We start from the raw sequence: 22,176 nt of genomic DNA on the forward strand, positions 1-22,176 counted from the left end.
GAAAAATGGATCTGTGCGTGCCCAAAACACGCGCCTACACTAACACAGCCCATTTTTTTCGGCACACCTTAGTCAAAGGACCCCTAAGTTTGTATGTGAGGCAGTGGAAGGTTAAGTGCAGGGGCGTAGCCAGACAGCAGATTTTGGGTGGGCCTAGGCAAGAAGTGGGTGGGCACCAAATGTTCTCTCCCCCACCCCCACATCAAAAAAATATCTCAGCTGGTGAGAAAATGCTTCTCTCCAGTCTCCAACTTGGTATTCTGCAGCAGGCATGCGCTGGAAACTGAGCATGCGAAGGTGCCAGTATTGTGGAGAGCAGCATTTTCATTACCATGTGCTACTGTTGGAGGGGCCTGAGCCCTAAGTGGGTGGGCCCCGGCCCACCCAGGCCCACCTGTGGCTATGCCACTGGTTAAGTGACTTGCCCACAGTCACAGAAAGCAGCAGAGGGATTTGAACTGGGCTACCTTGGCTGTTCTGAAGTAAGGCACTTTAAGGAGTTAGGTTGGGGAAAGAAGGGAAGTTCCTAAATCTAGGTGAATGAATTACGGTCTTCCTCACTTTCTTACTTCCTCTTTTCCACACAGCTGGATCCTGGGACTAGTTTTCCCTCTCTTTCTCCCTCTGTCCAGCCCAAATGCCAGCAGAACCCTCATAACTGATGCACAAGTATGAAACCCTTTGGCATGGCTCAGTAACAGCTGTCGGATTATCTTCCCGCCCTGCTTTGGTGCTTGGCCTTACGTGATTGTTACTGCAGAGATTGGTGTGATCAGGTCCATCTGTCTTTGTCTTGCTGCAGAATTTCCTGGTGTACATGGTTTTTTTCCTGGTGATTCTCCTCACCAACTTCGGTGACATCTCCCGCCACAGGAGAGCATTCCTGCTACAGAGCTCACTCAGGCAGGAGCTGGGGAATGAGCAGTTTCTGAAAATTAGGAGGTAAAGTAACTTATCTACTGTCTGTACCGTCCATCCACATTGAACTTCCCACCGGGGCCCTCTGTGACCACATTCTTGTGGTGTCCTTTTGCTTGTAGTAAACTTCCCATGGTGCACTGGTTTTTAAAGGGCCAATGCTCAGAACTCCCTTGCTATAGGAAACAGCACCCGAACTTAGCTCCCCAATGCTCAGCGCTAATAGTATGCGAATGGTGTGCGCTTAGGGTTGCCAACTAGATCCAGATTCGCCCAACAGGGTTGATCCAGTCCTGGGCTTGTAGCCCTTGCATTTCTTAGGGAATCCAACGGGGAAATCGGAACCACAAGTTCCTTCATGCAATGGGGTAAGCCTAGGACTTGATCCCTGTTGGGCGAATCTGGATCTAGTTGGCAACTCTATAAATGCTCACTGTGAGACTGAAAGAAAGGGGGAGGAATGTGCCTGACACATGTGCACAAGAGTTTCACAGTAAGCACAGCTGTTGTCCCAGAATTGAAGGATACATTGGCGCTGTTCCTCTGCGCCTTTAAATATAAGCTTTAAAAAAAGTTTTTCACCTGGAAAGCTTATATTTAAATGCACTTCACTTTCGGGTTTGCTCTGACTCACACACATTCGTCTCTTGCTTAGGGGCTTGCTCAAGCTTCCTTCTGCTTCCAACTTAAATAAGAGCCACCACGTTTTAGAGAAAAAAAATCGTAGGAAATCCTCTCTTCAAACACCCCATTGCCAGCTCCAAGCTGGCTTTAGATTTTCCAGTGGTACATGCATCTTTGTTTTGTGCACACAGGGAAAGGAGATGGAACTTGTGTTATGAAAATGGGACATTTTGGATAACAGCCAGAGAGAGTGACTGAGGGGAGGGGGGGGGGTCACTTGATTTCATAGGGAGCAGCATGCAGTATGTATCCCCTCGATATTCAAAGCCTTCTAAGTGGGCAGAGTATCCTAAGGTTGACTAGATATCTCTATTCAGTAAATTTTACCTGGTTACATTCAGTGCCCAGGCAGAGATCGCAAACACTTTCTCTCAGTGCTACAATTGATGTCAAAGTACTCAATGGCGATGCTTTGGCATATTTGAGTTGCTGAGAGAAGCGCAGTAGCGTTGAGGCTTGAAGATTCTCCTGTCCAGTTCTGGAGACGCAGTAGGAGTGGAGACCATAGGGGGTTTTCCGATGCTGGAAACATGGACCTTGTGATACCAGTGCAGCCTAGTGACTGATGTGCAGGTCACAGAGCTGCTGGGAGTGGATAGGTGAGACTCGGAATCTTCAACCTCTACTACAAAGGGGACTAGGACATGAATTGAACTTTAGCAAAAAGGCTGAATAACTGTAAGTTCAGTGAGGAAGATGGAGCATTAAGTCTGAGCGCCTGTTGCCTAATGATCTGCTCTCTCTATGCAGAATGCAACCTCCTCCTCCAGCTCTGTTGAAAGCTCTTCATTTTATTTCCGTTCCGGAGATGCTGTTCGAACTCCATCACCAGCAACTAGAACCTCTTAACTCTGTTAGGCTTGTATGGCCAGATACTACGGTCCATAATGAACCCCCTGTTTGGAGAGGAGAGTTCATGGGGCTATAGAACAAGGGTCCTGAGGGCATGGGCAAGTGGAGAGACTTTTCTCCAAGGCCTTACATCACTACTCACCCAGTGTCCACTCCAGTACCCTGTTATCCACTGTTTCCAGCTACGCTGACCACAGATAAGTCCACAGAACACAGTGATACATAATTGAAACCTCAGGCAATTTCGATCAGAAACAGTACCGTCTGGACAAATATTAACAAAGTGCCTCAAATAATTCAGGTCATCAGTCTTTAACTTTCCCTTTAGAGTGTCTCTGCTCCCTCTCTCACATTTGCTGTCTCGCACTCTCTTCCTTTCCCTGTAGGGTGTCTCCACTCCATCTATCACATTTGCTGTCTCGCACTCTCTTCCTTTCCCTGTAGGGTGTCTCCACTCCATCTATCACATTTGCTGTCTCACACTCTCTTCCTTTCCCTGTAGGGTGTCTCCACTCTGTCTCTCACATTTGCTGTCTTGCACTCTCTTCCTTTCCCTGTAGGGTGTCTCCACTCCATCTTTCACATTTGCTGTCTTGCACTCTCTTCCTTTCCCTGTAGGGTGTCTCCACTCCATCTTTCACATTTGCTGTCTTGCATTCTCTTCCTTTCCCTGTAGGTGTCTCCACTCTGTCTCTCACATTTGCTGTCTTGCACTCTCTTCCTTTCCCTGTAGGGTGTCTCCACTCCATCTTTCACATTTGCTGTCTTGCATTCTCTTCCTTTCCCTGTAGGTGTCTCCACTCTGTCTCTCACATTTGCTGCCTTGCACTCTCTTCCTTTCCCTGTAGGGTGTCTCCATCTCTCACATTTGCTGTCTCGAACTCTCGCATAGGTGCCAGTTCTGTGGGGGCTTGAGCACCCCCAATATTGACCAAACTCTTTTCTTATAAATTAAGGAAAGCCACCTAGGTACCAGCTAGAAGACTCTAGGGAATTATTCTACCCCTAAAAGGGCATAAAAAGAAAGCCTGATCCATGATCCAGAGGTCTGTTAGCAATATTTGGGTCTCTTGGCAACAATCCTCTTTCTTTCTTGGATATCCTTCAGTTCCATGGATATCTTTCACTGCTTCGAGCCGCTTTCTGGCTTCTCTGACATAGTGAGGGAAATCAATGTTGTGAAATCCAGCAGAATCCTGATAGAAAATGGGCAAGAACGATTTCCATAGAGAATAAAAAGGGGAGGGGAGAACGGTTAAAAAATGCAACAAAGCCTGTCCAGAGAAGTACCAGGATGACCCTGGGGGGCCACCATGATCCACCGAAGAGGAATAAACTTCTGAAACTCTGAAAAGCAGTCTTATAGCCAAAGAAAATCACATCCAGTCTGGCAGGCAGGCTGAAAAGGTCTAAGGAGCCTTGCGTGACAGTAGCTGCAATGGGAAATTTTGCCCATGCCCAGAAAAACATTCTAGGCTTTTCTAGATTTTGCAAAAAAGGCTCATTAGGTGACCACCCACTTTAAGGCAGTTTGATCCTAACTTAACCACAGAAAAAGATTTTTAAAAGATTGTAAGACAGTGACCCTAGATTACCTTTCATGGCTACTCTAGGTCTCTTGGTTTCCAGAGCCACATAACTGATACGTCAAAACAGTGGTCAATTTATTTCTGCTTTTCTGACGTCATGGACACTTAGTGATCTTTTAGTCCAAACACGTGGGCACTGGTGTAACTGTAATAATCAGCTCATTCTCCTTTTCCTGTCTGCATTCAGATCGGATGAGTTCTGGGTTTGGATGTCGAAGGTACTTTTGCCCTACCTGTGCAGTAATCACTCCATCCGGAAAGGATATAGCACAACGCTTGGAGCAGTGCGCCTACGCCAGGTCCGGCTGATAGAAGGTGGGTAGCAACACTTACCCTTTAATGTAAAACTGGGGCTACTCAAAGAGGAGCAAATTCTGCTGACCCTGGAAAGGGGTCAAAGAGTCTTCGGTCAGTAGGAGGCTTCCGGGTGCCTGAGCTCCCTCCCATGAGAGTTTGGACATCGCAGGGAGCTGACATGCCAGCTGAAGACACCTGTACTGCAGACCACCTCGGAGGTAGCCAAAGCAGGTTAGGAAAAGGCAGTGAGAGTCAGGGTCACTTAGACCATAGTTGCAGGAGTTTTTTGGAAGGGAAATGGGCAACTGGGGCCAGAGCGTAATATTTTTTTATTGGGATTTATTTATCGCCTTTTTGAAGGAATTCACTCAAGGCGCTGTACAGTAAGAATAGATCAAACATGAGCAGGAGGCAATTAGAGCAGTAAAAATATTCGAACAACAAGTATGGCATGGTATACTACTTGCAATGACTCCACAATACGTAATAGAACATTATAATTGGTAGTGAGGGGTAAGGCAAAGTTGTAACATATAGATGAGTAAGAAAGTAGGAAGAATTAGAAAGTAAGCTGATTGATTTGAAGAAATTTGCACATGAAGTCAGAGAGATGGATGACAAACAGACATACAGGCGGAGGAAAAAGGCAAACTATTGAATAGAGCCGCACTCTACGCTGTCCAATCAGAGAGACGGCTGGGGTCAATGCTAGGATTTATAGAGCACTGTGCCAAAAAGGAGCGACTGCAGGCTCCTCCCCTGAGCACATCAGCAACTGGGCATAGAGGTGGATAATGAGGGCTGGGAATACTGGGGATAAGATTAGATCAAGATGGGAACTGGGAGTAGACTGGGAATACTGTGGGAAAGATTGGATTAGGGTGGTAGTGGGAAGCATAATGAGGACTGGGAGTACGGATTTTGATGTTGTCATTATACTATGCTCCATCATCTCATCATGAAGGAACCCATGTTCTGCATGTGCACCTGAGTTACCATTAGTCATGTGAATGTCAATGCATATGTGCACTTGAATGTCCTAGTTACATATCTGCCCTAGGTTAACATGCTTTGCATATGTTGTGCTTGATCAGCTGGCTTGGCCTGTGTACTTTGTGAGTATGATGTGCTTATGTGTGCTTGGAAAGCACCCTTCGCACACGTGCCCTGGGTGATCACTCTCTGCTCATGAACACGTGGTCAGGTGCATTGTGTTCGTACACTTGCCAGTGTGTGTGCTTGAGCACATTCTGTATTCATGTGTTAAGTGATCCCTGTGATGACTGACCCTTCACCTCACAGGCTGATCAGTTTGAAATCTCCTTTACAGTGAAGTGCCGAAATAGTCATCAGGATACCCAGGGTACCACAGACGCAGCCTCTGCAGAGAAGAGCTGCACTGGGGAGTCTCTGAAGGTGGACACCAGGAATTATACATCAGGCTGGACAGGCTTGTCTGCAAACCTGTCTGGGGCTTGGTCCCATTCACCTCCTGACCTCAGAGGGTAAGATGTTGCCATGTCATAATTACGTTTCTTCACAGCCGCAGCGTCCAGTGGTTAACATAGTAAATGACATAAGTACATAAGTAATGCCACACTTGGAAAAGACCAAGGGTCCATCGAGCCCAGCATCCTGTCCACGACAGCGGCCAATCCAAGCCAAGGGCACCTGGCAAGCTTCCCAAACGTACAAACATTCTATACATGTTATTCCTCTGCCCATCAAGATAAATTCATTTTACATGGTATGTGATACTTTATACCCTGATTTGTCCCTGCCTTTCTCGGCACAGACCGTAGAAGTCTGCCCGCCACTCTTCTTATACTAAAAGTTCTGAAGCTAACGTCGAAGCCCCTTAAAATTTACACTCCAGCCCATCCCTATCTATTCAGTCACGATCAGGGCGTAGATCGTAGAAGTCTGCCCAGCTCCCATTTTGTTTACAATTACCAGCTCTGCCACCCAATCTCCGCTAAGATTACGTGGATCCATTCCTTCTAAACAGGATTCCTTTATGTTTATCCCACGCATGTTTGAATTCCATTACCGTTTTCATCTCCACCACCTCCTGCAGGAAGGCATTCCAAGTATCCACCACTCTCTCTGTGAAAAAATACTTTGACATTTTTCATGAATCTGCCCCCTTCAATCTCATTTCATGCCCTCTAGTTCTACCGCCTTCCCATCTACGGAAAAGGTTCATTTGCAGATTAATACCTTTCAAATATTCGAACATCTGTATCATATCACCCCTGTTTCTCCTTTCCTCCAGGGTATACATGTTCAGGTCAGCAAGTCTCTCCTCATACGTCTTGTAACGCAAATCCCATACCATTCTCGTAGCTTTTCTTTGCACCGCTTCAATTCTTTTTACATCCTTCGCAAGGTACGGCCTCCAAAACTGAACACAATACTCCAGGTGGGGCCTCACCAACGACTTAACATAGTAACATAGTAACATAGTAGATGACGGCAGAAAAAGACCTGCACGGTCCATCCAGTCTGCCCAATAAGACAACTCATGTGTGCTACTTTTGTGTATACCCTACTTTGATTTGTACCTGTGTTCAGGGCACAGACCGTATAAGTCTGCCCAGCACTAGCCCCGCCTCCCACCACCAGCTCTGGCACAGACCGTATAAGTCTGCCCAGCGCTATCCCTGCCTCCCAACCTCCAGTCCCGCCTCCCACCACTGGCTCTGGCACAGACCGTATAAGTCTGCCCAGCGCTATCCCTGCCTCCCAACCTCCAGTCCCGCCTCCCACCACTGGCTCTGGCACAGACCGTATAAGTCTGCCCCGCACTATCCCCGCCTCCCTACCTCCAGCCCCGCCTCCCACTACCGGCTCTGCTATCCAATCTCGGTTAAGCTCCTGAGGATCCATTCCTTCTGAACAGTATTTTTTAATGTTTATCCCACGCATGTTTGAATTCCGTTACCGTTTTCCTCTCCACCAACTCTCGCAGGAGGGCATTCCAAGCATCCACCACTCTCTCCGTGAAGAAATACTTCCTGACATTTTTCTTGAGTCTGCCCCCCTTCAATCTCATTTCATGTCCTCTCGTTCTACCGCCTTCGTATCTCCGGAAAAGGTTCGTTTGCGGATTAATACCTTTCAAATATTTGAACGTCTGTATTATATCACCCCTGTTTCTCCTTTCCTCCAGGGTATACATGTTCAGGTCAGCAAGTCTCTCCTCATACGTCTTGTTACGCAAATCCCATACCATTCTCGTAGCTTTTCTTTGCACCGCTTCGATTCTTTTTACATCCTTAGCAAGATACGGCCTCCAAAACTGAACACAATACTCTAGATGGGGCCTCACCAACGACTTATACAGGGGCATTAAAACCTCTTTTCTTCTGCTGGTCACACCTCTCTCTATACAGTCTAGCAACCTTCTAGCTACGGCCACCGCCTTGTCACACTGTTTCGTCGCCTTCAGATCCTCAGATACTATCACCCCAAGATCCCTCTCCCCATCCGTACCTAGCAGACTCTCACCGCCTAACACATACGCCTCTCTTGGATTTCTACTCCCTAAGTGCATCACTTTGCATTTCTTCACATTGAATTTTAACTGCCAAACCTTAGACCATTGTTCTAGCTTCCGCAGATCCTTTTTCATGTTTTCCACTCCCTTCCGGGTGTTCACTCTGTTACAAATCTTAGTATCATCCGCAAAAAGGCAAACTTTACCTTCTAACCCTTCGGCAATGTCACTTACAAATATATTGAACAGAATCGGCCCCAGCACCGATCCCTGAGGCACTCCACTACTCACCTTTCCCTCATCCGAGCGAATTCCATTTACCACCACCCTCTGGCGTCTGTCTGTCAACCAGTTCCTAATCCAGTTCACCATGTCGGGTCCTATCTTCAGCCTGTCAAATGTATTCAAGAGCCTTCTGTGGGGAACCGTGTCAAAAGCTTTGCTGAAATCTAAGTAAATTACGTCCATAGCACGTCCTTGATTTAATTCTCCGGTCACCCAGTCAAAGAATTCAATGAGATTCGTTTGGCACAATTTCCCTTTGGTGAAACCATGTTGTCTCGGATCTTGTAACTTATTGACTTTCAAGAAATTCACTATCCTTTCCTTCAGCATCGCTTCCGTTACTTTTCCAATAATCGAAGTGAGGCTTATCGGCCTGTAGTTTCCAGCTTCTTCCCTATCACCACTTTTATGAAGAGAGACCACATCCGCTGTTCTCCAATCCCACGGAACCTCTCCCAACTCTAAGGATTTATTAAACAAATCTTTAAGAGGACCCGCCAGAACCTCTCTGAGCTCCCTCACTATCCTGGGATGGATCCCATCCGGTCCCATGGCTTTGCCCACCTTTAGATTTTCAAGTTGTTCATACACACAATTTAAATGGCCTTTCCTGGCCATTTAAATTGTTTTGACTATCAGGCCCTTTGTGGATATTCTGAAAACATGACTGGCTGGGGAGTTGGCAAGACAGGTTTGAGAACCACTGACACAGTAAGTGGAAGAGCCTGACCAATCTAGTCTGTCCAGAATGGTACGGTAAGGTTGTAGCTGCCGCTCCCTCCAGGTTACCCCCCATGCCTTTGTTAGGGCTGTAGCTGCCGCTCCTTCCATGTTATCCCCCCCCCCCATACCTTTGTTAGGGCTGTAGCTGTCACTCCCTCCAGATTACCCCCCCCCCTCACACACACACACACACACGCGTTCGTTAGGGCTGTATCTGCCGTTTCCTGCACCTGTGTCTGTAATATTAGGATGAGTTGAATCTGACTCCTTTCCTCTGCAGGGTCTGGTACTGGGGCTACCTGTCTCTTTATGACAGTGGAGGTTATGTGCAGCTGCTGGGACCCAGCTTAGAGGAGAGCAGAGCCATTTTAAACTACCTCCAACATAATCACTGGATCAACAACATGTGAGTTCTTTGCTTCCAGATGACAACTAGAAAGGCTCCTTCTCTGTCCATTTTTGTGTATAAACATTACTGTTCTATTTGTGTTGTGCGTACAGGAGCCGAGCTGTCTTTGTAGAGCTGGCTCAGTACAACCCTGGTGTGGACCTGTATGCTGTGGTCACTCTGCTGCTGGAATTACCCTTGGCGGGACGAGCAGTCCCTTCTGTCACTATTTGGCCCTTCCCTCTGCTGAAGCTGAGTGGTGGCGTCCACCTCCTGCTTCTTATGATGGTAAGTGTCTCAGGAGTGTTTTGGACAGAACATCCCATACAGAGCAAAGTTCCTGTCCAGATATAATATTGTTTTAATTAATTCATTTTATACGGAGTTGTGCTGTTGTGTTAGATTTGTTATGCTAGTTGATGTTTTGTGTGTCTGGTTGTTGATTTTCTAGGTTAAGTTGTAAGCCACTTAGAATGGTATTTTATTTATTTATTTATTTATTTATTTGTAGCATTTGTATCCCACATTTTCCCACCTATTTGCAGGTATAGATAGACAGCATCAAAGTTTATTCATTTATTTATTTTAAACATTTCTATACCATTTAATTTACTAAGTGGCTCATTTTCAAAGACTTACAAAGTTCCATAGGTTACTATGGATCTCATTTTCAAAAGAGAAAAACGTTTTTCTTCTCAAAATGGAGTGGAGGAGTGGCCTAGTGGTTAGGGTGGTGGGCTTTGGGCCTGAGGAACTGAGTTTGATTCCCACTTCAGGCACAGGCAGCTCCTTGTGACTCTGGGCAAGTCACTTAACCCTCCATTGCCCCATGTAAGCTGCATTGAGCCTGCCATGAGTGGGAAAGCGCAGGGTACAAATGTAACAAAAGTAAAATAGATACTATTGGAGATTCTACATGGAATGTTGCTACTATTGGAGATTCTACATGGAATGTTGCTATTCCACTAGCAACATTCCATGTAGAAGGCTGCGCAGGCTTCTGTTTCTGTGAGTCTGACGTCGTCAGACTCACAGAAGCAGAAGCCTGCGCAGCCACATTGGTGATCTACAAGGGCCGACTTCTACATGGAATGTTGCTAGTGGAATAGCAACATTCCATGTAGAATCTCAAATAGTAGCAACAGTGGAGGAGTGGCCTAGTGGTTAGGGTGGTGGACTTTGGTCCTGGGGAACTGAGTTCAATTCCCACTTCAGGCACAGGCAGCTCCTTGTGACTCTGGGCAAGTCACTTAACCCTCCATTGCCCCATGTAAGCTGCACTGAGCCTGCCATGAGTGGGAAAGCGCAGGGTACAAAAAAAAATGTCCAAATCAGTATTTTCAAAACCTACTGTGCATACATTTATCAGTGCATCCAAATCACAAGGGGGGGGGGGGGGCGTTTCAAAGGCAGGATTAGGGCGTGCCTAACACTTGGACATTTTACAACCATAATGGAACAAAACTGAAATGTCCAGGACAAAAACTAAGAGGTTTTGAGAACGAATAAGGCACAAAAAGGTACCCTAAGTGATCAGATGACCACTAGGGGGAATCAGGGGTGACCACCAATACCCCCCCCCCCCCACCAGTAGTCACTGACCCCCTCCCACCCCCAAAAAATGTGAATAAAAATATGACTTACCAGCCTCTATGACAGCCTGAGACGTTAAAGTCAAGTCTAAGGTCCCTGGAGTAGTGTAGTGCTCGGTGCAGTGCACTATGGAACGGGGGAAACAGGTCCCCATCTCCCTCTACTTCTCACACTTGTGGTAGAAACTGTGACCACTCCCAAAGTCACCAAAACCCTACTGTACCACATATTGGTGCCCCTTTCCCTCATAAGGGCTAATGTAGTGGGGGACTGTGTTTTGGGTGGATTTTGGAGGGCTCAGGGGGCAAGATAAGGGAGCAAAGGTGAGATGTGTACCTGTGAACATTTTTATGAAGTACACAGAAGTGCCCTCTAGGGTGCCCCATTGATCTCCTGGGATGTCTGGGGGACCAGTTTGCTAAAAAATTTCTGGCTCCTCCTACATCCCAATTGCATGAATCTCTACGTTTTGCACTTATTTGGGGGTTTTTTTCTGAAAATGGGCCAAAAAAAACAAAACATCCAAAGCAAAAAACCTTGTTCAAAACAGTATTTTTGAAAAAAAAAAAAAAGAAGAAGATATTTTTCTTTTTCAAAAATAACCTTCTTTCCTATTTGGATTTTGGACGTTTTGTTCAAAATGCCCAAAGTTGGACATCATATCAAAAATTCCCCCACTATATAACTTTGTAAGTCTAAGTGCTTTAAAAATGCTCCTCTAAATGGTCTACAAAAGAACATACACAATCATATTACACAGAACCTAACCTACAAACAAACACATTTTTAATACAAAATCACAGTTTGATTCATGTTGTATCAGAGGGCATAACATTCCGAAAACTCAATAAAATGCAGCCACAAACAACTGTGTTTTGAGAAGTTTCTTAAGTTTCATCACGTTACTACACAGCCATAAGTGTCCTGTAAGAGCGTTCCACAATTGCATGGAATCAGAAGAGAAAAATGGCCATCCAAAGGGGTTGGGTCCAGCGTATTTCACAGATACGTTAACTAAATACTCTCCCACTCTACTGTTGAGGTCATGCAGTGTAAATGTTTTATCTGTGAAGCAGTTGCAGATTATCTGAATGAGACCTCAGTCTCTTGTTTGTCCTGCTCCAGTTGTGTGGAATTGGTTTACCAACAGATCTGTGTTTGGAGAAGGATTGGGAAAGGTTTCAGAAGTTGTTAAGGTAGGACTGTACCAAGCTATAGTGCAAAGTCTTCATTGTGTAACAGCTGTTGATCTTCAGCCGTTCTTAGAGTGCTGGTCGGTTAATGCTGGTGGCAGTCTGAGATTTTCCTATAAATTACTGTGGCCATGAAGAGATAGAAAGGAAGCTGGATCTTTGGTGTATAAGTATATACGCATATGCCCAGTGGCCATGAGCCTTTTTGAATTTGCTTCCCCTCCCCCCAATTATTCCCATTGCAGCTGCAGTGGAAGATGGGAGACCCCACTGGTCCCGACAGGAAACATTTTTCTTTTTCCTTTTAAATAAAATTAGTAATTTCTATGACCAGGAACACTTAGAATGCTCTTCCTTAGTGTCCCTCCGGAGTGGCTCAGGATTGGACTGATGGGTTGTGCACGCCTTCCAGCAGGTGGAGACAGAGAAACTTCTGACTCTAGAGAGCCAATAAGAGCCCTGGCCATGTGACCCTAGCCTCAGTATTCTCAGTCTCCAGCAGGTGGTAGGAGATGAGCCCATTAGTCTCTCTCTCTGATTGAAAAAAAAATTCATTCATTGGATTTTCCCTTGTCAGCAGCGCAGGGGGTGCTCAGGGGTGTCCTATGCATGTTGGGTGAGCTGTAATCCTCCTGCATTGCTCCCATCAGAGCTTGCTCCCCTGACATTATGTTTACCTCTCACGCAGGTTCTCCTCATGGTGTTTGTGGTCTATTTTGTGATCTCCGAGTCTCTGGCCATTAAGAAGGAAGGCGGGACTTACTTCACCGTTCCCTGGAATTATATCCAGTGGTTGAGCATCTTGCTTACTATCTGCGTGGTGGTGGTGCATCTCGGTCAAGCGAGCTTCACTGACCAGCAATGGAATAAATACCTGAGCAATCACCAGGACTTCACCAACTTCTACCAGATCGCCTTCCTAAACACTGTCTTCGATGGCTTGTCTGCTTCCCTGCTGTGGCTCCTGACTGTAAAGGTATAATATGATGGGGAAGTGCAACCAGCGGAAGGACAGAGCTGTGACAGGAAAAGAGCTTAAAGCATATTAGTCTTGGAAAAACAAAATCAATAATCTGGCTGAGAGAAACCAGAACCAAGACCAGCTACCACTCATTCCCTGTTCCTTTTTTGTGTTTTCAGGCTGCCCAACAGCTGCGCTTTGTAAGGCAGTGGTCCGTTTTTGGCAAAACCTTACAAAAATCTGTAAGAGAGCTGCTTTCTTCATGGGTCACCTTCCTGCTTCTGGCTCTGGCTTATGCACAGCTTGGATTCTTGGTAAGTGCAGAGTGTCCAGAAGTGATTAACTCCAGCTGTAGCCAAACTGATTTTCCACATGTGAGCCAGGTCCATCAATCAATGTGCATATTAAGTGAACACAGGCCGTGTGGAGCAGCGATGAAATATTCAATTCACATTTACACTTTACTAACCATCTCTGTCCTATATGTACTCAGCTTTCTACATGTGCTATAAATGAAAAAAAAAATGCTAAAGCAAAATTGGGTTTACAATAAATGTAATCATTGCAACAGCACTGAAAAAAAGTTTACAATAGCCAGATATGATAATGAGAATGACAAGTTCTTCCCATGGCCCCAAGGTTCTCAGCCCACTTCGACTAGTCTCTCAGGTTACAGGTAGGATTTCATCCTTCTCCTACGGGTCCCCCTCCCTTTCTCTCTGCTTCCTCCTAGCTTCTAATACCCAACCCCACCCTTTCTGGGCTCCTCCTCCTGATTCCAGATGAGTCCAGAACTTTCCTAGCTGGGGCTTTCTTCTTAAAAGGGAAAGACCTCTTCGATGGACCTTCCTACCCTTAACCTAAAAAGGGCAAGACCCCGTCCTACAGCCTTCTCGGTTTCGGCTCCCTCTAGTGGTCCCTCCATAGCTAGGCAGGCCCTTTCCTGGCAGAACTCCCTCTAGTGGGCAATCTACAGCAAGTCATGCCTTCTACTTGCCACATTAGTTAAGGTACCAGTCTGCATGGTGTCCATTTTCTTTCTAAGGAAGCCGACTGCATTCCAGTGACTATACAAGTTTCAAATAAAAGGAGGGAGAAACAGGAAAAGTTTTGTGAGGCTGCCCTCGTCTGGAGGCATTGTGGGCCTCATAGCACTGATGTCAACGAGTTGAATCAGGGACTACCAATAGCATTTCATGTAGGATGTAAGTTCAAAACCAGGACGGAACAAAAAGTCTCCTCCTGGACTGGACAGCTTGGCAGCTCTGCACAAATCTCTCTAACTTGGGATCCTGTTTGAAGCGGGATATTGGGTTTGGTAGACCTTTAGTCTGAGCCAGTATAGCAGTTTCTGATTGGATTCCTGCAGTGTAAATTCTTTCTGACCTTTAACCCAGTGGTTCCCACACTTGTCCTGGGGGAAGCCCAGCCAGTCAGATTTTCAGGATATCCACAATGAATATTCATCAAATAATATTACAGGGGTACCATATACTAACCATCATTGTGCCACATAATTATTCATAACAAATATCTCTTTAATTCACTTTATTTGAAAAATACACAATAAATATTCCATTAAAATATAGCCTGAAGGTATCACAACTGGAGCTAATCATGTCCTATGCAATACTGAAACAGGAAGCGTTATATATCCTAGTTGTAAATCCCATTTAAGGCGAGGTAGTTCATCAACTTCAGCTGTGATACCTTCAGTCTATATTTTAATGGAATATTTATTGTGTATTTTTCAAATAAAGTGAATTAAAGATATATTTGTTAGGAATAAATATGTGGCACAATATTTGTTAATAGTCCAATGAATATTCATGAGAGAGATCTGCATGCAGTGAAGGAGGTGCTTGCAAATCTCTCTCATGAATATCCTGACAACCTGACTGGCTGGGGTTTGGGAACCACCTCTATAATCTTTCAAGAACTATTAGTATGAGCAAGATCCGGCTAGAACAGGGCCAGAACCCAGTCAGGTTTTCAAATTTTCTGCAATTAATTTGCATGAGCTTGATTTGCATGTAATTTGCTTTCATTGCATACAAATCGATCTTATGCATATTCATTGTGGAACTCCTGAAAACCCAACTGGGTTGTGGCCCTTGAGGACCTTGTCCAGCAATGAGTGTCCACAGTCCCGTGGGCCAGAGTAATTCCCTCGGGATCTTGCCCTTTCCCCACTGAGGTCTCTTCAGTAGTATCTTACTGAAAATTCTGCCTTTTCCAGGTGCTCCCTAATGTAGCCACAGCAGCGGCATACTGAGGGCAGGGTGGTGGAGGTGGTCCGCCCTGGGTGCAGGGAGTAGCTTTGCGGCTGTCGTCTCCGTCTATTCCCTGCTCCCTCTGCTGTTACTTCCTGTTCTGGGGCAGAGAGAGCAGGGACCTGGCGGAGCCGACAGCCGCACGGCTGCTCCCAGCACCCCAGCAGGTAAGAAGAATGCAGCCAGGGGGTGGGGGGGGACTGCACCTGGGGGGGTGTTTTGCTGCACCCGGGGGGGGGGGGGGGGGGGACAGATGGACGACGCTGCAGTGGTGATCCACCCCGAGTGGCAGACGACCAAAGAACACCACTGAGCCACAGGTTACTGAAATGTTCTTCCCTCTCGTATTTTTGCAGCTCTTCTCCTCCTCCTCCGAGCTTTTCCGGAGCTTTGGCAGTAGTTTCCTGGCATTGTTTGATATAGTTCGTGGCAGTGTGAGTCTCAGGCTTCACGTGCCTGAATCCTCGACTCTTTACTGCTTCTACTGCATCAGTTATGTAGTCCTGGAAGTCTGGATTGTCCTCAGACTCTTCACCACTGTGTTGATCCAGAACTATAGCCTGGCACGCCTGGAGATGTACAGACCAGCCTTCGAACCTCAGGACTATGAACTGGTGGAGCTCTTCCTCCGACGGCTGAGAATGTGGATTGGGGTTAGCAAAGTGAAAGAGGTAATCCTTAACTATGCTGAACCATCTGAAGTAATACCCTCAGAGGAGTTGCTTCTCAACCCAGTCCTGGGGGCACACCCAGCCAGTTGGGGTTTTGGGATATCAAATTGAATATAGGGTCTGTGCCAGAGCTGGTGGTTGGGAGGCGGGGTTGGTGGTTGGGAGGCGGGGATAGTGCTGGGCAGACTTATACAGTCTGTGCCAGAGCTGGTGGTGGGAGGCGGGGTTGGTGGTTTGGAGGCGGGGATAGGGCTGGCCAGACTTATACGGTCTGTGCACTGAAGAGGACAGTACAAATAAAAAAGTAGCACATATGAATTTATCTTCTTGGGCAGACTGGATGGACCGTGCAGGTCTTTTTCTGCCGTCATCTACTATGTTTACTATGTATTTATGAGAGAAATTTGCATACTGAGGAGGCAATGCATGCAAATCTCTCTCATGCGTGGCTGCGTGTGACCTGAGGACTGGGTTGAGAACCCCTCTAGGGTGGTCTTTCCCACGTCCGGTCCTCAAGTACCCTTTGCCAGTCAGGTTTTTAGGAAATTCGATATATGGTCCCGAACGTTAGGTGTTACTTCCATGCCAACATTTCAGCACAAAAAAAGCGTTATAAGAGATGCAAATCGCCAAAACAGGACAAAAACGTCAGATCCATTTGAAAATGCACCGACGCACCCACTTATAGAAGAGCATGTAAGGGTTTAGGTGCAGATCTACAAGGGGGTGTGGCCATGGGAGGGGCCTTCCCTTAAATTGCACTCAGTGTTACAGAATTCGGAAATCCGCGCCAGGATTTACACCTGGTTTCGGTCAGTGTAATTCCTTGCACCCAAAGTTGTGGGTGAATCCTGGCACTTTGAGCCATTCTGTAATGGACGCTGATCCCGGAATGCCCATTCTAGAATACCTCAGAGTCAAATTTTGAACACCATTTATAGAATTCTCCCCTAAGTGTGTAGTACTTTTTTTGAGGGCTGTGTGAGGGGCAGAGAGCAGGTGTGGATACACTTACCAGCCAGCATGCTGACATAACTACCACGTTGATTGCTTAGGGACCACCTAAATAGGAGACAGTAACTTTTTAAACTGGGTATATTGTAACGTTCCTACAATATCTCAAGCTGAAAAAAACCTATCTTAGGTATATACTCTTGTCATTGACACCCTGGACTATAACGCAACCATGTATTCATTCACGGAGGAAAACACCTCAAAAGTCTAGGCTTGGCAGCAAATATCGTATTTTAGTGCCGGCGCATATCAGACTCCGGTAATATCATTGGTCTAAAAAAACTCCACAAATTTTCAATTGGTAATTTAACTTTTTGCAATTTTTTTCTTGTTTTGTTAATTTCAAGTGATTACTAAATCTTTATTCTAGGCCATAGTATTGAAGTCACTTAGCTTTCACTTTGCCCAACAGGGATCTCTGTTTCACTCACTCTGGAGCTTCTTCAGGGGACTAAGTTGCTTCTATTGGTCATCTTATCATCTGCATTACTTTTAAAGATGGCCAGCCTAGACGTTTGAGGTTTTTGTCCTCCATTAATGAATACATGGTTGCTTTATATTCCACGGTGTGGATGGCAAGGGTATATACCTAAGATAGGGGGTGGGGGTTCAGCTTGAGGTATTATAGACACATACTTTTTGCTGAAATTTTGTCAAATCAATTTTGTACATTGTAATGTTAACATTAGCAAACAGCCATATATTGAACAAATAGAAAAAAAAACCCTTTTTGTCAACTGCGCTGAAAATGGGCTTTTAGCACGCAGGAAAGTCCTGCTAAACGCATTTCATAGTGCAGCTTAGTCAAAGAGGGCCCCTTAAAGATTTTTAAAATAAAAGTTGACTGGTTTGTGTATGTTACTTAATATCTAATACCTCCTAATTTATGTGAATGCAGTGCCATAAAATTTGAACTTCAGAATCTTGCCCAGAGCCGAGCTTTTTGAAACTGTTTCATGTCAAAGCGTCCAACAGAGTAGTTTCAGGGTACTCAAAACTGGGCTGGCTTCCACCCTTTGCTAATCCAAGATGACATCTGCTTTTTTTTTACAGTTCCGATACAATGTGAGATTTGAAGGCATGGAGCCCTTACCATCTCGATCTTCCAGTGACTCCAGGTCATTCCGCAGCTCTACCCCAAGTGCAGCCTCCGATACGTCTTCCTCGTCCAGTCAGCTGGACAGTTTAAGCACCCTGCAGGCCAGAGAGCAGCTAGAGGTGGACAGCAACATCCAGCGCCTGCTCCCAGTCTTCGAATCCTTGCTGGTGTGGTTCGACAGGGTGAACCAAGTAACAGAAGACGTGTACCAAATAGAATGCCACTTGGCAGGGACACAGAGCAGAATTACAAAGAAGAAGTATTTCAGAATGACTGAAAATTTGTTAACCCAAAGGTTACGCAATGAAAACAGGGAGAGCTCCAATGGAGACACGAATCCTCAGTCCCCTAAAGATGTCCCACAGACTTCCAAACTTACTGCAGCCCCCCGGCTCCTGATAGACACCTCAACTTCCATATCCTGTAGGACCACCCAAGAAGGGCAAAGGGCAGGGGCTGCCTCCACCCAACTCTCCATGCAGAAGACTTATTCTGCCACGGCAACAGGAAGAAAAAAACGGAAGTCTATTCGTGCCAAGAATAAAATTCACCCCAGTGACAGCTAGCATGGTGCAAAGGAGTCTCTGGGAATAAAAGCTTTAAACACATCCGTGCACTTTAGTGGGGAAAGTTTGCTATTGGTTCTATTAGTCCCCTTTCACTGCAGCAACGAAGGATAAGACAGCCCGGTCCTGCTGGGCCAACAGGAAACAATCAGACTGCAGTGCATGCTGAGTGAGGATGAGTTTGACTGATGTCACAACGATGCATGCCAGATCCTTGAATCCATAACCACCATCTTCTGCTACACAGATGACTTGGTTAGCTCCCCTAAAAGGTTTTGAGCCTTAACTTTGAACTCAAGCCATCATGGAGGTGACAATTTATTAACCCCTTCCTAGCACTTCAGCCATACTTTGATATTGTACAGATTTCAGTGCAGGCACTGCATCGAGATTTCTTGAATTGTGTATAGAACCAGTGAGCATTTTAATGGATACTGACATGCTCACCATATTTTATCTATGACACATCAGGGAACTGAAACGATGAGAAGGTTTGAGGTGTGTGGGAAGTCTGTAATGTCAATATAAGAGTGGACAGGATCATGAGTTACTAAATCATGAAGCACTTATAAGTGGTCATGGTAACTGGAACACGTGGCAGAAGCAGCAAAGAGAAACAAGAAGATCATGGGGAAAATGAGAATCTGAAGAGCGGGTATTCAAGACTAGTTAGATAAGGCTTACGAAAAGTGGTCACAACTGTAGGTACATCAGCAGGTCAGGAAGGAGGAGAAGACCAGTGGAAACCCAACCTTTACAACTACACTCCTCCAAAATACCATTACAGGCTTCCAACACATTGCCAGTTGGCCAACTTTCAGTATTCTAGATGTCCTTGGAGAACCTCTGAATTCCAGTGTAGGAGAAGCCACCAAGGAAACGATTGGTGCTTGCTTCAGGACTACCATAAACTATATTCAGCTTTGGTGAACAGAATAATAGTATTAATATAAACTGAATAGGTTACTCATGAGAAGCACAAGAAATTCTTTACAGACTTGCATTACTAGTGAAGTACTTATTCTTTGATGAAAGACGATGGAACGAGCCTCCTGGACCTTAGGATAAAGCAGTACATCCCAAGAAACACATGTGGTAACATTTCCTTCACAATATTTCATGCACTTATATTTCTGACATATTGTGAGGAAAAACTAGGTGCAGATGGAAAGGATACTTCATCAACTCTAGCAAGGAAGGGGGCATTTTATTTTTGTACTTTATTTATTCTGGGGCAAGCTTGAATAGCCCACACTGCCTGCAGGCTACGCCAGTTCTTCTACCCCTTGTACAATGCAGCTAGTTTACACAGGGAAGCCAGATTTGGAAATTAACGAGAGCACAGTACACATAGTAAAAATGCCCTTAACATGTTGGGTGAGTAAGCAACAATAGCAGCCATGCATCTGAAAATGCTGTGTCACTTCCCCACCTTCAGACATCAAGGCCACACAGTGTCTCAATTCATTACAATGCAAAAAAGAAAGCCCCAATAGGAGAAGGCTCTGTGGGTGCTTGAGAGAAGGGGTTATTTCCATTCGGCTTAGCACCCCCAATAGTTCTGAAAAGTTGGCTCATAGGGAGGGGTTTCAATGGGGTTGAAATCAACTGATTGTTATCCTGGGGCATTGCATACAATATTCAAAAACAAATCACATCAACATTCAATGTTGCAGTCATTCAGATAGCAGAGTGCTAAATAGAAAAGACCAAGTCTCAGCCCTCCTCAGAACTTGAATTAGGGTCAGTGACATCTTACAGTGGAGCAGAATTTACTACCCAATACTTTGTAGAGGAAATTGCCAGGAGTGTTGTTAAATGCAATCCATTTGAAAAAAAGACTGGCCCATACTGCAGCAGGAAAGCAGCTCAGGAGGTCAAGGATGAGTCATGATTGTTGCAGATAACACTCCACAAGTCTGGTCCCCCGGGCTGGGGGTCTCCTAACAGCACAAGGAGTTGATGAAGTGGCCACATACCACTGTGTTTCTGTTATCTGGTCTTGGGGGCTTTGCAAAGGAATGTATTGGAGTTGGTGGGAGCAGGATTGTTTACTCGTTTAAATATTTTGTATATACAGCTCAGCACTTTAAACAAAAGCTTTCCTCAGCTGACATGCACAATCTTTCAATGAAAGTAATGGACTATATCAATAAGACAACAGTATTGTATTAGCTCCAGATATAAACTGAACAAGCAGCTGAGGATGTGACTGCAGGGTCATGGGCGGGCGGCAGCCGTAGGTGCTTCAGCTAAGGGAGGGAAAACCCCTAATTGGTTTGAAGAAATTGACTGCATCTGTATGCATGACCACTCCAGATCCTGGATTCACCAACATTTGTCTTAATCAGTTTTGGGGAAGGGACGGTGGGAAGATAGGAGAAATGAAAAAAAATATATATATGAACCAGGAAAGATTGTTTTTGGAAAAAGCCACAGGGGTAAATGAGGGGTTGCATATTGTCTTGAAGAGGCTCAGGCAATTATGGAGAAATTAGAGTTTACCTGCTAATTTACTTTCCTTTAGTCCCTCAGACCAGGGCAGATGGATATATGCACTCTGACCAGCAGGTGGAGACTGAGACCCACTAACCTCTGAGTTTTGGCTATAAGCCTACTGTGCAGCCCCTCAGAAAGCCAGTAATCAAATAACCAAGCAGAATAAAACTCTTACCTCGACTAAGTCATGATTCCCTCTCAGGTGCCGAATTATGCACTCCTGAACCAAGAATGCAATGCGCTACTGCTCTGCAAATTGAAAATGGTGTGCAGCTAGGTACAACTTCCACTCCCCCATGGAAGCCAACCAAGCCTATATCATGTATTTGGCTCTTCATTTGTGAGCTCTTACACTGTTAACCACCTAGAACCTCTTGCTGGGACCAGTGTGATCTATCAATCATGAATCTTTTCAGCATCTTAGTTGAGATTCCAGAATAAAGAGAATTAGCATAATCTAGTTGGGACAGGACCAAAGCTTGAACAAGACTGCAAATTATGGTTCATAATAAGGGTGGACAGTCCTCAGTTGCTTCAAATTTAAGGAAACACTTTTCCCAAGATAAAGATGAATCAACCCAGAAACCCACAACCTTGGTTGAATTAACTATATCCACCACCTTCCACAAGTTGTCCACCTCAGAGAGAGGAGATCCTGACTGCAAGTGCTCCTCTTCCTCTCAATCCAGTCGCCGATGCTTAGAAGGTGGCTGAGAGGCCCCCTACGATCTGATCAGCTGCCCTACCTTGCTGGCACATAGCCAAAATAAATTCTGGAGCAAAATCACATCTAGAAGCTTTCAAGTCGCAACTTCCCTCTGTTGCAGCTGAAAGCCCAGCCGTGGGCAGGAGTGGAGGCGTCTACTCCATGCCCAATGCTAAAATCAACATGGTGGCGATTCCCACCAAAGTCAAACCCGCCACCACCTCTTGCGCAGCTGTAATGTCTGCCTTGGAGGTCTCACCTCGAGACCCAACTCCTGCCTGACTCCAGCATCAGCTGCCACTTGTGAAGCAGACCTTGCCCACAGACTACAAAACTTACATCTTCCTACCGGGTCCAACCTCCCTC

At 45.6% G+C, this 22,176-nt stretch overlaps 1 protein-coding gene across 1 annotated transcript in view; it reads left to right on the forward strand.

The window, feature by feature from the left end:
- PKD1 (polycystin 1, transient receptor potential channel interacting) overlaps nt 1-21,665 on the forward strand; it is a 202,088-nt gene extending 180,423 nt beyond the window's left edge. The window contains 9 exon segments of the mRNA XM_030212056.1: nt 803-942; nt 4,231-4,358; nt 5,671-5,845; nt 9,128-9,253; nt 9,349-9,523; nt 12,710-12,997; nt 13,162-13,296; nt 15,612-15,926; nt 17,994-21,665. Coding sequence (XP_030067916.1) covers nt 803-942; nt 4,231-4,358; nt 5,671-5,845; nt 9,128-9,253; nt 9,349-9,523; nt 12,710-12,997; nt 13,162-13,296; nt 15,612-15,926; nt 17,994-18,605 — 2,094 coding nt within the window. The 3' untranslated portion in view covers nt 18,606-21,665.
- Nucleotides 21,666-22,176: the final 511 nt, after the last annotated feature.

This window comes from Microcaecilia unicolor, chromosome 8 (assembly GCF_901765095.1).
Source record: "Microcaecilia unicolor chromosome 8, aMicUni1.1, whole genome shotgun sequence".
NCBI lineage: Eukaryota > Metazoa > Chordata > Amphibia > Gymnophiona > Siphonopidae > Microcaecilia > Microcaecilia unicolor.